This window comes from Phaethon lepturus, unplaced genomic scaffold, assembly GCF_000687285.1.
Source record: "Phaethon lepturus isolate BGI_N335 unplaced genomic scaffold, ASM68728v1 scaffold43315, whole genome shotgun sequence".
NCBI classification, from domain to species: domain Eukaryota; kingdom Metazoa; phylum Chordata; class Aves; order Phaethontiformes; family Phaethontidae; genus Phaethon; species Phaethon lepturus.
The window spans coordinates 1-17787 of NW_010543391.1; the positions used below are offsets into that span (position 1 = coordinate 1).

Here is a 17787-nt window from a genome sequence, read left to right on the forward strand (position 1 = left end):
TGCACTTTATCCGGTAGTAACTGATTTTTACGTATTTATTTAAGGAAGATACGGGTCAGCTCCATCGGCTGATGGCGTCTTTTTACACTGTATTTAAAGATTTCCATTAGCATGTTTTGTATTCTTATTTAACCTTCTTTAAGCCAAAAAGCTAACCGAATGCTCCTGTGTTTTGAGGAGGGGGGCTGGTCTGTCGGGATTTTTTTGACAGAGGAAGAAAAATAAAGGTTTACAATTTTGGTTTACACGTGTGTGTGCCTGGGGTGGGGACAGGGTTACTTACCTTGGCCAGCGTGAGGTGTAGAACAGAGGTGGTAGATTCTCTTCCCAGGGCCTGGAGAGCCATGGCTGCGGTTCAGGTATGAGTAAGAGACCCAAGGGGCCTGAAGGACAGGTTATAAAAAACTGCCTTAAACCATCTCTGTCAGTATTTGCTTTAGATCTGCTCTAAACCACCATCCCTGAACAAAAACGCAAATTTACGGCTTAAGCAATACAAAACCCAAACCCTCAAATTATCATCTTGCTCAGACTAAAGCCTCAACTCTGCCACTTAAGCCAAGGTTAAACTACAGGAAAGTAATTTTTGTATTTTGTGAATGGCATTAAGGTGCTTTAGCTTTGATTTTGAATACTAGGGACGATGCAGAAGCTGCTTATGTGATGGGTAGTGGGCTGAATGGCTGTGCGTTGAGACTGCTGCTGAGAACACAAAAATTAGTAGTAACAGAAGCCTCTCCTGTAATTCAGTCAGTCTATTAGGGAAGGATATATTATATATGTACTCCTGCCTACAAAGCTGTACTTCAGAGCCTTGCGGAGCAAGTTGTAGGACTCTGGTTATGGAAGAGCACCTGAATGCCATGAGGCTCTGATGGTTTGGAAGCACAGAAAAAGCAACCCATCTACTGGTGGCAGAAATACCCTATAGCAAGAATCATGCCCCACAGAATAAGGCTGCCAATGCACAAAATCCCCCATGTCACCCCAGAACGTACCAAGATCCAGGACAGCTGAACCATGGCTGAACTGCAAGCTTGTACAGTGGCATAGCAGGGCTGCTGATCAGTATTCTCCCTCCAGAAAACAGAGCTCTCCTTGAAAAAAAGAGACCAAAACAAACATGAAGCAAAAACCCACCAACCAAAATCAGACACCATCTGTCCCAAGTGGACTTGGGTGCCTAAGGAGCTGTTTTAGGGGTCAGGAAGACCCCAGAAGAGAAGTACTTACAGGAGGAGACAGAAAAGGAGACAATCATTTCGGTGCAGGGTGAGTTCAAGTTTACTGTCTCTAAGAAACCAAACTGACTTGTTCTACTCCTACGGACTTAAATTACAGTAATTGTAGCAAGTTCCTGAGATTCCTACTATGCTTAGGCCACATGCAGCAGAAACAGTCAGATTTGTTGCTGCATTTCACCAAAACTCAGTAACATTACATCTGACCCAACATACCAGTAATTGAGGGGAAATGCAACCTCTTGAAGAAAAGCAGTGTGTATATTCACATTGCCTGTGCATGTTGGCCAAATAACATGAAAGTACACAGATACTTTTACCGCAAATTATGTATCTTCCATTATGTTACAATTATCCTGCAATGATTAAAAACCCCACTTCATACAAAACATGTTGGAAAGAGCTCATTAAGAATCCACATGTAAAAAAGATCCTACCTACGTAATCAGAGTTAAGATTGGAGCGTGGTGGTTAATTGCAATGTATTCTGTACGCAGTAAGAAATGAGTTTGTCATGATAAGCAGGTCCCCAGATCTCTTTGCCGAATACCATTCTTTGCAGTGGTACTTCCCAGTGTCTACAACTTCTCTCTCCCTCAGTGTGGGGTGCTGGCTATCAACAGGGCAAAGTTAGCCTCTGTGGCTGCCTGGGGTTTAATGTTGGGAAGTCTTACTCCACAAAAGCATTTATGCATCTGCTTAACTTGTAAGTAGGGCAGCAGAGTCCTGACAGAGGAGTAGGGAGTTACAAGAGGTTCGTGCCGTAAGCCCGCGAGCTGCTGCTGGAAAGGGTAGTCCTTACCTTCTCCTTGTGCCAGCACCGGTGCCCATCGCCCCGGCAACAAGCAAGCTCCAAGTGCCACAGAGGCAGAAAATGCAACAAAAAAGGTGACCTGTTCTTCAGCAGCACAGCTCCCCGCACCAGCACAATAGCAGGTTTTAGGAGCAGCAGATGACAAGGACAAGGGTGTGAGAGGATGGCTCCTTCTTCCCGAGTTAGCTGTAGATCACGTTAGTTGCTGTCAGACTAAACCGGTGTGCTTTAAGTTAGGCTTTGGCACCTTCCTCTGTTTAAATGAAAAGGGTGGTGGGAGGGGACCTTTCTGTCATCTTTACCAAACAGATGGTAACACCACAAAATAATTGGGTAACATAATTACAAAAGCAATTCCAGGGACCAGTACAACATTCTACTGCGTTATGAGAGGTACATTTCTATGGGCAATTCAGGAAAACAGGTGTTTACCATTACTTTGTAATATCCCTTCTAAATTTTCTAAATACCTTTTAAAACAGCTACTCTCCTTGTCCTTACAACATTCCATTTTCAGCAATTAACTCCTCTTAAAAAAAAAAATGACCTGAGACCATCAGCAAAAAAGTTTGCATTTTTGTGAAATATATCAACTCTCATAGGTCAATTTATTCAGAGTTACAAATTTCATTGAGAATAAAAGATTTATGCATTTCTCTTAATTAACAGAACAAGTTTAGCTAAATATAAACTCTGCACTAAAGTTTTGCAGTGGCACAATACCAACACAGAATACAGAAGCATCTTTAAACTATACAAAATTTAAAAATTGAAAATAATCCTGTTTACATATTCTTTATACATTAACATATAAAAGACCTCATTTAATGAGGCATCTAAAAGAATCAAAAACATCTCTACAGCTATCTCTGAAAAATTTGTATCTGGAAACAATTCATTACACAGAAGCTTTACAAGACCATTTAAACAAACCAATACACACTTTTTACAAGATTAACATTCCAAAACGTACTCATAGGCAGGTTGTCACTTTTTATTTTTGCAGTTTACCTCACCGGTTATCTTTAATTATAAAAAAAACTTCATATATATAGATGTTGGGTATTGTTGGATAACCAGTAATCTAATTTAAAAGTTGTGCAAAACAAACAAAAATTTGGAAAAACACTAAGTTTAACCAGTCATTTATATAAAATACCAACTAAAGCACTTCTTTTGCCCTGTGCGGAGGGAAAAAAGCCATAACCAATCTCTTTCTGGAAAGTTACCAGTTACATTTTTATATTCCTTCATCGGACTCCTTATATAAGTTATGATAAATTAAAAGTTCCAACAAGACATTGACTGATCGATACACCTGCCCAGCATCCTCAAGTTTACAGCTTCTGGTGGCTGTCCGTAGTATCCTGCTGCTGCTTCCTTAGGTCGGGAACACCCAGCCTGCGCTGTCACCAAGCTACCTGAAGGCTGAAATGGCAACTCTCAATGCCTACACAGATGCGTAGCTTTAAATAACAAAGACCTACCATGTGGCTACTAATTTGAGCCATTTCCTCTTCATCCCGTCTAACATACCAGGAGAGCCAACAGCAAGAGGTGTGCAGAATTAATCTGAACTTTTAAAAACTAAGTTCAAATTATACGAGAGCATGTTTTCAAGTTTATTATAATAAATGCAATTACTAAGAGATTATTACCAGTTAGCAAAACTACTGTATGTGAATAACAAATGGAGAAATCTAATGTAACGCTGGCCAGTAATGCTGGTTTTCTTAAGCAGCAGATAGAATATATTTAAGAGGGTCCTTTCTGAGAGGTTTTCTTTTCCCTTATCTTCTGGCAGTTAGGATATTTGGTGAAGCCTATATAAAGGAAGAGGACTTTCCAGAACTACTTGCTGTACACTTGAAAGAAAAAGTTTTCAGTCTCTATTGGTGTTGTTTGCTGCAAAAGCATGTAAATTTCCCATCTGGCTCAGACCACTCTGAATATGTGCAACGTGGATCTCAACATTATTCTGAAAACAGCTACAGGAAGAAAAGAAGAGAAAAAAAAAGTGTTAAAGCCCATATTTAAGAGTTGTGTCTGAATATTTCTATGTGAAAGTCAAAATACAAACACAGCCAATACAAAAATTCAGATGAACCACAGTAGTACATATTAACACAACTTGTACTAATGCAACTTGATAGAGACATATGTGAAAACACCATTTGCACAAGCAGCTGCATGAAGTCGAGAGTTACTGACTTGTGTACTTTAAAGGAGACTTTGACATGACCAGAGTTAATGAAATAAAAATATTATGAGATGCTTAAATGCCCAAAATAAGTACAGTGAAATGGATCATTGCCGCCTTCACAGTGTACATCAACCTTTAGTTGAATCCATTCCAATGGGCAATGGAAACAAAGAGAAGTTTCACTTATGTTTGGGGTTTATTTTTACTAATTAAAAAAAGCTATAAACCAGCATTTCTCAATAATTATTTTTAAATCAAAAGGCCATCCTAGTATCTTTCAAAGAAAAAAAAAAGTATGTGTAGTCTCCCATTATTATGTAGCAATAAAAGTATGGAAGGTATAAGGAAATACTTGTGGTATTTAGGTATATTTTCTAAATTATGCAATTTAGCAGCATTAGAATTATAAAAAAAATCCTGGTCACAAATTGCTGGAGGCTGCAATGTACTCCAGACAAGTATCACCATATTCTTGCTATTTTTATAATGCTTCCTCAGGCACTTGCTTGGGACAACTGTTGAAAAAACAGCCCATCTAGACTACATGGGCCTTTCATCTGTCACAATACGGCTGTTCTTTTGTTTCCTGGTTTAAAATATTGCTAATGGAAGCTGGTCAGCAGCTATAATTGTCGTATATGCCAGCTTTTAATATGTACAGACAGGAGGTTGAGTAACTATGCAAAAAGAATACTGAAATTACACTGTTCTGTGATTTAAGGAACCTATAATACATTTACTAGGGGATTTCAAAGTCTGAAAATGCTTTAAAATAACTTATTAGTTGCCATAAATGACCAAAGAGCAAGAAAGTCTGGTTGCTGCTGCATCCCTTTAGCACTTTTTTTCTCCTGTTTTTTTAAAACCACATTACTTCATTGATTGGTTCAAACAGAAAACTGCTAATTTCACACTCCCTTTAAGAAGCACCCTTTTAAATGGGACTGTTCATGTAAGTAAAAGTTACCAGATTAAAACCCTTAATTATAATCAATGTTCACCTCTAAAATACAGTAAGAATTGCTTGCTGGCACAAAATGTGTAACTAAGGATTAAATATTCAAAAAGTAATACCTGATATTTGAGGAGTCTATTGAATTCTTAATGTCGTTTAATGAATCTGTTAGTGATTTAAATTCAAAGGAATTCAGGTCACCTCCTTCTGCTAGACACTGTAGGAGAAGAAAACAAAAAAAATCTTCTCAGAGTTCGGCACAAAGGACCTGACAGAGCCTTAACATGATGTATTTTGTGAGAGAAACTGTAGTTTTTGCAAACATTTTACCTTAATCTGCAGTAATATTGCTGTAAGTCTAGAGATAAGATCAGTTAAATTTTCACTTTCAACACAAAGATGTCCTGTTGTTGAGGAATTTGCTTGCCTGACGATCTCCTGAGCCTCCTCTTCACACCTACGCCTCAGATCTGTTGGTTGGTCTGCAGGCTGGAGGCCTTGGTCAGGAGCAAGCTGCGTAGTTATAATAAAGAGAAATGAAGAATGAAGTGTGAAACGACAAATTCATTCAAAGAGAGTTCACAGTTATATGGCACACAGGGTTTTTTCTTCATTTGTGTACATGCATGTCTCTTTCAAAACTGACCACTGGCATCAGCAAACGCATCTACATTCTGGTAAAAGAAACAGAGACAAAGGCACGGACAGGGAGAGAGAAAGAATCCAATACAGCTGCTACTAGTGTCATTTCAAAGTGACCTCCATCCTATGCCCTATTCCCAGGAATTTTTTTTTTTTTTTGTACTTAGGTTAAACAAACCCAACAAGTAGATACAGATTCCAGCAAAATCTTACCTCGTAACAATACTGTTGAACTTTATGCAAAACTTTATTTAAATCTTTGTTTAGTTGTTCTAGATCTAGAACAATAGTTGCGTATCTCCTCTGAAACTCAATGCCTATTGGCATAGAATAGGATTTCTGTGGAAAAGACAAAGCATATTAAAGTTAATGCAATACTGTACTTACATATCTTTTGAACTCATCAAAAAGAATTTTCACTTGCTGAGATATTTAAATCCCAGTGTTTAACAGAAAAATGTCAACATACAAAATATTAAAACCTAGCATTGCTGTTTAAAACTCCAAGTGACAACTGTGTAGTAACTACCATGCTTTTGTTTTCTTCATAAAGTGCTATAATAATCTGTGGTGGTAAATACTACATACAACAACCGTGGTCCGACCTGCTTACTTCTCCAGTAGTTGGGTATGGCTTCTGTCTACTGCACGAACAGAAAACTATCCAGTCAGTAGAATGGTGTAGGACAATATGGCCACAACCACCTCTGCTGCAAGATCGGAGGCACAGTTGTCTAGTAAGCTAGCGGTCACCCGAGGATAACTCAGTGCGACATACCTTCTGTTCCAGCTAACAGTTGTGTCAAAAAAGGAAGTTACTAGAGCTTATATTTGATAATGTAAATACTTAGGGTAACACAGTTTTCCATGAAAAATAAATACCAGAATACAGTACTTTTTTTCTTACACTGTTTTCAGAATGTGTCTCCACACTGTTTGGGTGATATTTACAGAATTGAAACAAAACATACAATATATTGTAAAATTGCCTCCACAAATGGCCCCTTGCAAGATAAGCAAGAAGACCCCTGCTTCTCAGCCACAAGTATGAGATACAGGTACTTCATACAATCAAATCTGTAGCTGTAGATTTTACACCAAAAGATGAAAGAAGTTGCAAAGTCAAGAGCCTTCATCAGGAAGATCCAGGTCAAAAACTCAAAACTGAGGTTTCAGTTATCAGTTTAGTTGTAAGTTCCCCATTAAACTTAATCCCTGAAATGATTTCTAGGAATTTACAAGTCTGAATAACAAATTATTTGGGCTTTTAACTAACAACATAGCTTCTGAATTCACTTAAAAGCATATATTTGACATACACCCTGCAGCTCTGGAATGTAAGTAAACAATAGTAACTTTCAAACCTTCTTCAGTTACCAGCCCCTCTGGAGCAGACTGGACTGAAAGCCGCAGACCATTGTGAATTCCCCATCAGAAAGGAAAGGCTAAGGGCATTCTATGTCAGTGTTATTCTATTTCTCAGCACCAGCGCTATTTCTGATCCAGGAACAATCTGAGATCTGGAAATACTGACAAACAGCTGAACTGGCAGACAAAGGATGGATGGCTCTTAGTAGATGGAAGCAGGCTCTTAGTAGATGGAAGCAGGTAACATCTCTGTCACTCTGGAACCACCAGCATCACCTTTACCTTGTCTTTGTCAAGTGAAAAAATGAACTAGCCATCCTTTTTATTTAGATGTATTTATCCAAATGGGTATCAGCAAAGTGTTTACTGGTTTAAGTACATGGTAACTTGTTTATAGCCTGTAACCAAGACTAGTAGTGATGTCAAGATGCTTAACTATTGATAAGCTGTCCTTTCAGAAAAATGAAATAGAAAATGTGCAGTTGTATGTATTAATAGCTCTTCTGAAGGCATCCCCTGCCTCATGTAAATTTATTGTTATTGCCAGATAATAATGGACTACATTCAGTACCAGTTCTGATGTTGGTCAATTCCATTTATTGAGATATTGGATCAGTCATTAAAAAAAGGATCACTTTAAACCAAACAGTGGTGTTATTCTAACAATTATCAAATCATAATTATACGAATTATTACAAATTTCTGACAATTAAACTATAACTGAATGAACTCAAAGGATTCTATTTTATTATGTTCAGGTATGTTATTGATGTTCAAGTGGATTGGTGCTGGAAAACGATTCTTGTTCAAAGAAAATACATTTTAAAGGAGAAACAACATATATTCAGCAGCACAAACACAGATGGGATTGCCAAGGGACAAAGGGGATTAGAAGACAGGCTAAGAATATGGCCCAATATAAAGGTATCGTGTTCTCTGTTTTTATCAGGACTGCCTTGAATAGTAACTGAGGTTGCTTTATGGTTGCTGGTTTACAAAGGAAACAGTGCAAGGGAAAAATTTCAATAGTATCTCAAAGTCCTTATCTAGGCTACAACTGAGCTAAAATATACCAAATTTAACATTTATTTCTAGATACCCTTCTTCCCTGTTGCTTTTTTGCTCTTTCAATTTTGTTGTTTTCCTTGATATTAATTTATGAGTTAGTAGCTGAATGACATGTTAATATCTGGATTCTTGTCAGAGGAAGGCTACTGTCATTCCTATGGAGTCCTTATCTATGCAAAAGTACTAGTATCTCAGTAAAAACAAAAGGTTTTTTAGTTTGTTTTAAGAAATGTTGGTAATTTTTCAGTATCAGAGTTACAGGTTGCAACGGTATGTTTTATCTCGCTTCTTTTTGCAAAATTAAAAGACAAAACATTTGATACGGAAAAAATAATGTAGTAACTGAAACGATAACAAGGTTTGGAAAAGCAGCATCACAGCACAAAAGAAGAAAAGTACAGAGACCTAGGGATGGGGCAGTAGGAAGCAGAATAACAGAACATACATGTGCACATGATCACTGAAGGGACAAAGAGGGAAATCTTACCACAGTAAATAAAATCCTTCAGCATTCAAATATTTCACATGAAAAAAAAAAATCAGCATTTTTGGTTTCAAGAAATAAAAAGGGCTCCTCTTCCTCTCCACAAACCTTTACAACGTACAGACAGAAGGCTAAAGACAACTGTCTGAATGGCCGCTAGCAGAAGATTGAGACTGATAGGTTTCCACTTTCAAGTTGATTGATAGCCATGGGTGGTAGAAGAGGCATTCTTAGCATTTTGATTTACTGACTGATGATTAGATAAAGCCTAGCAAGAAAAAATATTCTGCTGCTGCTAATTATGCTGTAGGTGCTCTGGTGGTGTAATTTTAAATGCTGGTCAAGGGCACTCAAAGCTTCATATAGAAAATCTCTGAACTGAGTTTTAGCCAGAAAGCTAAGTAAATAAGTACCTACCATCTGCAAAATAAAATTATGATGAATGTCTTACCATATAAACTTGTACCCAATATTCTCAAAGTACACAGTATTTCCTTACTTCACATGTCAACTGACATATGCTATTCTGATGTTAACATTAATCAGTTTCCAAAGCATAATGTTTTCAAAGCAGAATCATATTTGAAACAACTGTCCTCTCTGACTTGTCTTTAAAAAAAATTTCACATTATAGAAAGCGATAAAATACAGATTTTCTCTAGACTCTAGTTTTATTGTATCTATTTGCATTAGCTGTTAAAACATATCTTGTTTTAAGAACTGAAAAGAGAACATTCTCACCAGCTTTTCTGCTTCTGTATTCATCTCTCTCAATTGTTTGATGTGTTCCTTCTTTATCATAAGAATTTTCGATAACCTGGTCTAAAACAAAAGAACTATTTTTAGAATTAATAGGTTCTTAAACAGTTTTGAAATTCCATAGAAATTCAAGATAATAAAATGTGCATTCCTTTCATAATTTTAAAATACATTTCTCAGTTGTTGATCAAGTTAAGATGCAGAAATAAAAATTAATTAAAATTAAATGAAGGATTTTCCAGAAATTTTTACAGCATTTTTAAGATTGGATTGGAGAATGCTAAAATCTATCAGCCAAAATTCCCTATAGAAAGACTAATACAATTTATGGCCAGCTAGAGGCTGAAGTATCAAGAATCTTATTTTTTTGCAGCCTGAAGGAAAGCGAAGGGTGTTGTCAGCATGTACTACAATTAATATCACTCACCTTACCATGCCTTTTTTCACACAGTTCTCAGCTGTGCCCTTGAACGAGCCCTTGCCCTTTGTGCACACTCCTGCAGTAAAACCTGGTATAGAGATTGGACCTATTTCACACAGAACAACTCTGGGCTTTCCATTTCCCTCTCTCATAATGGGAATACCCTGTTTCTGCTGCCCTTAGGACCTAGCAGGCTGAACTGGAAATCACTAGGAGTGCTCTCAACATGCACATCACTCCTAAAACTATTCATACTCTCTAGGGCCCCGACAGAAATCCTAGCTCCACTATAACCAGCAACAGTTTTATCACTGCTGTAAACAGACCCAAGATTTCAGGTTTTATAAATTGCAAAGGGGTTAACTGCATCCTAGTAGTGGAATATGGGACTGGGAGAAATAGGAATGCCTAGTTCAACATACATCTGCTTATATATAATCTCCTTTGTTGACTTTCAAGTTCAGTCTTAAAGCAGACAGGTTTCTTGCCCTCACAAATCCTAATGGAAAATTGTTCTGGGACCTCTTTCAGCTAATTATGAATCTTCTTGGAATTTCCATGTTAAATGCATCCTTGTTCACTTCATAGCAATTTGTTCTGTCAAAGCTGTTTTTAAGCTAAATATAGACTCTCCCTCCTTGTATTTATCCCTGTTTATTCACAGACAGTAAAGCATTTCTTCTCCACTGTTCTGTTACTAGACCAGTCACAACTCAAGCCTTTCCAGTCTCCTCTCCCACAAAAGGTTCTTGGTGGCCCTTTCTGTACCTTTTTTCCATCCACTGTCACCTTTTGCAGCTACATGAGGAACTGATTGTGACAAACAATAAATTCAGAAAAGGCAAGGAAAGAAGTTTTTAAATTGTTACTTGTGAGATGGATTATCTCTCTGATCTAGTTTCTAACACACCACACAAATGCTCACAAAAACCCACACCTGGGAGGAAGGAAAGCACTATACACCATCTGCCACTGCTGCCAAAAAGTTTCTTGTGAGGCTCTGCTGTCATCACTGTCCAGCAACTGCCTAGCACGTCTAAGTCTTCCTCCTTGATGAAGCTGGTGAGTCCCCAACTTAATGCAGAATATATTATTAGTCTCCAAAACTTGGAAGGTATTTGGTGCTTAATTTCTACTTTGATGTCCAGACATATTCAAAGATGCAGGGCCCTAGTTCTCCAGCTCATGAGCTTGGATTTTATATTAGTCATCCTATTCCCAGATACACTCCAGTGATCGAGATAATCTGAATCATTCTACAAGAAATTCTGACCTTTCACTGTATCTGTGATTCCTACCAACTTTCTCTCATTGCTAGAAAGAATAATTTCACTATTATTGAATAGACTTCCATTTTCATTTGCCAGTGTCATCAGTGAATGCTTTAACTCGGTTCAGCCCTATTTTCCTTGAGCAATACTTGCTTAACAGCTCTATTTTTCAGCATAACTCATCCTGTTTACTGTTATAGTTTATAGTTCTTATTAAACTGGAAATGAGGTTTTAGTACAATGGGAAGATCTGAAGGAACAACCCAACCAGTATGTTTAGATTCGTACCTTAGATTTCATTTGTAGTCAAAAGACTATTTATAAGAACACAAACATTTCAAAGTAAAGCGTGCAATAACCTGCTATGCAATATTTTCAAAATTTTCATAACGACAAACTTGTCAAAAATCCAGTATCCATTTTTAGATTTTTTCCTCGTGCATTTAAGTCAAGAAGGTAACTCCTTTTTCGACAGCAATCAGCAAGACACCAAGGCACTTTTGTGAACACGCGGCATTAACAGTCCCTCTGCTGGGCATGCAGCAACCCTGCAAACAATCGCTCCTGTCCCAGGCTGTTGCCTCCCCAGTCTTATTTTTTTTTTCCTCAAAACAAAACAAGGGGCTGAGGGGGAGAGAAAAAACAATAGCCATCTCTGATGCCAAAATGTAAACACAGAGAAGTTAATATAAAGATTTAGAAAAATCTTTAAAAAAGACTCATCAGTGTAGAACTATGATTAAAATAGTTGTTATACATCCCAATGTTTGCTTACAACTGCAAGTTATATGTAAAGAGAATATCCCCAATGCTTGTCAGTGTCTGCATGTGATTTTGGCTACACTTCCTTTTGTTCCAAATTAATTTCAGAACCCGTAAAAGAGAACTGAGGGGCTGGGTTAAAATCTTACTTGGTGTGTGCTGCATTTTTTCTGTTTTGTCCAAAATAAAGACTTCCTGTGAAATTGTTTATTCATGGTATCTTAAATAATTGCCTGGCAATAGCTCTCCAGAAAGTTTTCTTTGAATCAAACATTTTCTGAACATTTACTTCCTGAATCATCATTAAATCAGAATGAGGGCTTTGACCTTTTTACTGTACCAGCGTATCAGAAAGGCTAGAACATCTTTCATGGTCACCTTTAACATAAAAACCACATCTGGGCCGGTGAATGCAGTACAATCAATAATCAGTATTCACCAGTCTCATGTATTTCACAACACCAAATTTCAGTACCATCCTTAAACTTTTTAATTAAAGTTGATGCTTAAAATGCTAGGCTTAAAAATCATGCAGTCCTTCAATGTATGTTTTTTTAAGCCTCATGATTCTTTATCAAAAACCTAGATAAGATGCTCACATAAACACATGCCAAGAATCTGTGTCTTGATTTTGTTCAAAATATTTTGAAAATCTTCAAGCAAAACCAGATATTAATGCGGTATCTTCGTAAAATGCCACCATTTGTAATACAAGCAAGAGGCCTATACTTTTCAGACTCAGATTTCCTTTTAACGAGTAATAACACCACCAAATGTGACTAAGAAATCACACATTCTCATATTGAAAATACAGAAACAATATCATAAACAGATCAACTTGACACACTAAATTGTTGTAAAGCTCAATACACCCTCAGTTACCCAGTTTCATCGATTATCCTCAGTGACTCAACTAGGAGGATAGCTGCAGATACAGTTTAGCAGCACAAAGGCCGTATCTTTCATTTATTTCCATTTTTAACATAATTAGTCCTATAGCAACTACATCTATTTTAAGTTTTCTTAACTAAGCCAGATGCTAAGTCATCTTTTTCAAAATTAGCTTCAAACAATAAGTTTACCCTAAAAAACTGAATAGATCATTCTGTCAAAATTCATTATGTTGAATGGCCAAAATATTAGTGTCTCATGTGAGCTACAGACACAACTTCATTCTTTTCACTAATTACATACACTTTAAAATTTGAGAAAAGTGTAGCAATATTATTTCTCATTTCTTAATATTTTAAAACACAGATGATTCCAATCTCCTTTAGCATGTTCAAAACAGCTTTCATTGTTACACAATTCAATCACAGATCTTAAGCTAAGCCAACATGAGCAAGTACATTCTTCCATCATCCTGAAGAGTAATTTGCTTTGATGAGTTTTGATATTCAATGAGTCTCAGCTTCCTAACATTACTTGTCTGTGCTCTTCTGAACTGGTATACCCAAAAAAAAAAAAAAAAAAAAAAAAAACAAAAAAAAAATCACTGAGGAATTATTTCATAAAGATGAGACCAAAAAAAGGTTTTCTTAACTATAACATGTCTGTCTGCTTTTAGGTAAAAGAGTGCTGCTTTTCTTCTCCAAGAGGGTAGGACATTACATAACAAAATACAGTATTATACAATATATGATAATATACAAGGGCAAGTGTTCTTTGCATAATGCAAGTATATTTTAAACTAAAAAAAAAAAAGTCTTAACACAGTACAAAGTTTGCAGGTAGAAAGAATGCCTTTTTTTAGACCAAGTGGTAGAGCTGGGAAAAATAAGACATGCTTCTGGAGACATAAGCCCGTCCTGTGGTCTGAAGAGCAGCATATTTCAAAGTTTATAAGCGAGAAAGTTAAGAAAGGGCTGGGTGGGAATAAAAGCAAATATTAAAATATTTTCAAAAATTAATTTGGATATCACTATATCTGTCATAAATCAACAGAAGGTCATTTAACTGCAGAAGAATTGGCAGAATAAACGCAAAAGGACAATACACAACAAAATAAAAAGTTGCAGTTGACACTTACCACTTGAATGAGGAATTCTACTGGAAAGCCTCCTAGTGTTTCACTATCTGTGCCTGAAATTTTGTTTTTCCACGAAGATTGTCCTAATAAAGGATCACTGTCCTATACAAGAAAGAACATTTAATTTAATAGCTTATTTTTTGAGGGCCTTGCTAAAATTTGTATCTTGCTGAATACCCTCAGAAAACTGTTTAAGCTAACAGCTTCAATGTGTATCAGAAAATATTTCTATGATTAATATTACACGAAAAAAGTAACTTACTGTAATTGGGGACTGGAGTGAAGGTGTATAATGCAATCGGGGAGGGGTCATAAAGAACCTTGAAGGCCGTTGTTTCTGGCCAAAGGCAGCAATTGGCATGGTTTCATGAGGCTCGTTACTCTGTAAAACAGGAAAAAGAAGGACATACTTCAGCTGTCAGATTAATTAATTTTACACACCTTTTGGAGTACATAATTTATTTCTGGAATCTGGACTAGTCATGCCTATCAATGCCCTAACCCAACAAGGTTAAAAGGTTAACGTTTTACTTTTGTGCTAGCAGGAGCTTCAAGATCATATTCCATTGCTGGAGTTTCCAAAGTGTTATGGCACCACATCAAATAAAACCTGCAATAGTATTTCCAAAAATTCTATTGGCAAGTTGCAGACAAATCATGACTGAACAGGAGCTCAGTAGAGACTCCAAACTCAGATCATGACAGAGACTAGACAAATTATGGCCCTTAGTAGATTCAACACTACACAGGACACAAAAGAACATGAAGTCCTTTGAAAAGCTTGCAGTCTAGGTCGGACTGTTTGGCAAGAACAATTCCTGGAGCCCATAAATTCGTACAAAAGCCTATGAGCTGGGAAATAAGCCCAAATTTTTTGACCAAAGCAACATCCCCACAGGTAGCTTCATTACCATAAGAAGTTTCAAAATGAGGTTAAATCAACTCATAATACTTGCTTGCAACTACCACAGGCCTTTCAAATTACAAATTTGGCAAATTACAAAGGGCCAGGTTTTCTTGAACATCTGCAAATCCTGCCAGGATCCCATAGCAGAATTTTCTTTGGGATCTTACACTGCTCATTGTATTTCTTCACATTAAACTCAGGCTATTATAACAACTTACAATAGTAGGTCTGGTAAATTATTCCAGCCTGAGCCGTTATGTTTTTATCATAGAGGGTTATCCTGTTCTACAAAACTATGAACAGTAGAAGCTCGTTCCCCTGGAATTTCCCACGCACCTGTTATGACTGCAGACTTTTAAATTTATTTTTATGTTATTTTCTACTACAGCTGTTTTAAGAACATGTCATTAATACTTACAAGAACTTCATAATCTGGGACTGTATGCGTTCCAAGACCTGCCCTGTCAAAAGTCACTCTGTACGTAGCATTAAGAGTGTCGACAGCATCTATTTGTCCAGTGAATAGGCCATCATGGACACCTCGCAAACGTGCTTTAAAAAAACCAAGAGCAAATCAAACATTGTAACATTCTGATACCATTGAGAAAAATTGACTTAACACATCTTTTGCAAGTAACCCTTTATATGTATATTTAAAATGCACAGGTTAAATAAAAAAAAAGTAAACCCTGAAAAAGAATTGTAGACAACAGAAATACTCCCTAAATTTTTGTCAAATTTATCTTTGCAAGTCAAGTATTTCCTAAGTCTAATCCATAGCACTATACTTACGTGTAAATAAAACACTATTTAATACCCAATACCTTCTGACAGACAAATTTTGTAGGCAAAAGTCAACTTCCAGATGATTTTGTATACCATTTCTCTTTGATCACTTCCACTGATAACTACATATTTAGCAAAAGACAATGAAAAATGCAGCTCAGGGATACAGTTCTAGGAGAGCGAGGAGAGGCAGTGTTGTGCATGCCCACTCTTCAGCAAGAGTTAAGTGTTACTGCAGAATACAAAAAGCAATAAACAGTAGTGGCTTGAGTGGGAGATACCATGCTTAAGTGAAAAGCATCTGTATCACAAACAGACAGGATGGAGGAATTGAAGTTTTTATGAAGTTAGACAAAATTTATGGAATGTTTTTAACAATATTCCTTCCTCAGTTATGTCTAAGTTATTTTCAGTAAGGCAATGGCATGTTTAGTATACATGTCCAACTACACTGCAATATCAATTGTATATCTGTTTCAAAGCAAATATTTTTATATTTATGGAAAAATGAAGCTCAAGTTTTATATTAGGTTAGGTTTTAAACTTGCAGACAGCACTCAGCTCTTTGCATTTAAGCATCTGTCTCTCCAAGATTTGTTAGGCATACTTGACATGAAAAATAAATCTACAATTTGAGCAGCAGAAATAATAAACCATACTAAATTTGTACCTCAAAATTGTATCACACTTTTAAAAATACTAGCTAATCTTCACAAGCACCTTCTCAATGAGCTAACAAAAAAGCCATGCAGTTTTTGATGTTATAAATTTATTTTAACTATCTACACTAAGTATATTATGGTTTACTAAAATCTTTGCAAAACACTTGGCTGTTTTTTTGTTTGTTTTCAAGAAATTACCTGTAACTTTTGTTCCTATTACAAGTGGTAATGGAATTTCTTCTGGAAGATCTTTGAATTGTGAAATATCTGCAACTTTCCGCTGCTGCAAAAGTCTTATCTTCTGCCGTTTCTGTTTTAACGCTGATCTCTCTTCCTCAAAGAATGCAGAGGAACACCTATAATACAATTAGGTAAAATTACACTTAAATCAGCACTGAAAACATACATATGTGAAAACACATCAAATAGGAAGGCATAGTTTACAACTCAGGGAAGGAAAATGAAAAAGCTTGGGGTGAAGTGTTCAAGAGAAAAGGATTTTTCGTTGAAGGAATTTAGAGAGTCTTAGTCCCCAGAATTATCACTTCTAAAATAACAGTTTATTTAAAAATAATACTCAGGAATGCTAGCTGTTGCATTAGGGTATCAGAAAAGTACAACTTTTAAGGACTTTTCTGCTTATAGGGATCCACCTGGTGTCAGAACAAAGCTAAAGCAGGTCCCTCATCCAGTCTACTCTGAGTATCAGTTCAATGCATGTAAGGACTCACTGTAAGGTTCCTGGCTGCCATCACTTACCGATAGAGAGTAGATCCCTTTCACATGTGCTCATCAGCTCAATTAAACTAACAGTATGAAAGGGCACCAGACTCAGAACATAAAAGTGCACATCTCTGTCTCATCTTCTTGCATCTGTGCAGAGTACAACTCAGCCACAAAATCCCTATTATGCAGATTACTTGTTCTGAGACTACGAATTTGTTTGAACCTGGGCTACTGTGTAAAATCAGATAGTCTCTAGCACTCCCCTCCCCCGTTTTAGGGGGGTGTCTTAAAATGTAATCTAAAAGATGGAAGACTTACTCCCAAGCCTTATTTGGTTTTATTCGTTTTCACTTTTAACCTACTGAATAGGCGTGATGCATGAGGGAGATACTGAAAGCATAAAGACATTAAAGGACTCGACCCTATCTCTCAGTCCTTATTAAAAAAAAAAGTTTTATCATTCTTGTGTCAATGGAAGAAGTCATTTAAAAAAGGAGTACAGATGCTATTGTAGGTCTGCTTAATTGCAGAAGCTGTTATTTATCAAATAATTTACTACCTTTGTTAATTGCTTTACTGCAGTGAAATGCAATTTAAACATTTTCTGTGGAACTCAGACACTTATATATTGATTCCTGATCAATAAAGTGCCCTCTTTTATGAGGTTATTTTAGAAGACACTAACAACT

At 36.6% G+C, this 17787-nt stretch overlaps 1 protein-coding gene across 3 annotated transcripts in view; it reads right to left on the reverse strand.

Annotated features, from left to right (window-relative positions):
• Positions 1-2626: 2626 nt before the first annotated feature.
• Positions 2627-17787, reverse strand: part of LIN9 (lin-9 DREAM MuvB core complex component) — a 28886-nt gene continuing 13725 nt past the window's right edge. For all 3 annotated transcript variants that reach the window (XM_010288337.1, XM_010288336.1, XM_010288339.1), the window contains 9 exons: positions 16571-16728; positions 15343-15476; positions 14280-14399; positions 14018-14119; positions 9517-9597; positions 6069-6194; positions 5544-5726; positions 5333-5430; positions 2627-4043 (listed from right to left, as the gene is read on the reverse strand). In XM_010288337.1, the coding sequence (XP_010286639.1) occupies positions 3938-4043; positions 5333-5430; positions 5544-5726; positions 6069-6194; positions 9517-9597; positions 14018-14119; positions 14280-14399; positions 15343-15476; positions 16571-16728 (1108 nt within the window). In that variant the 3' untranslated portion in view covers positions 2627-3937. The remainder of the gene's footprint in view (positions 4044-5332; positions 5431-5543; positions 5727-6068; positions 6195-9516; positions 9598-14017; positions 14120-14279; positions 14400-15342; positions 15477-16570; positions 16729-17787) is intronic.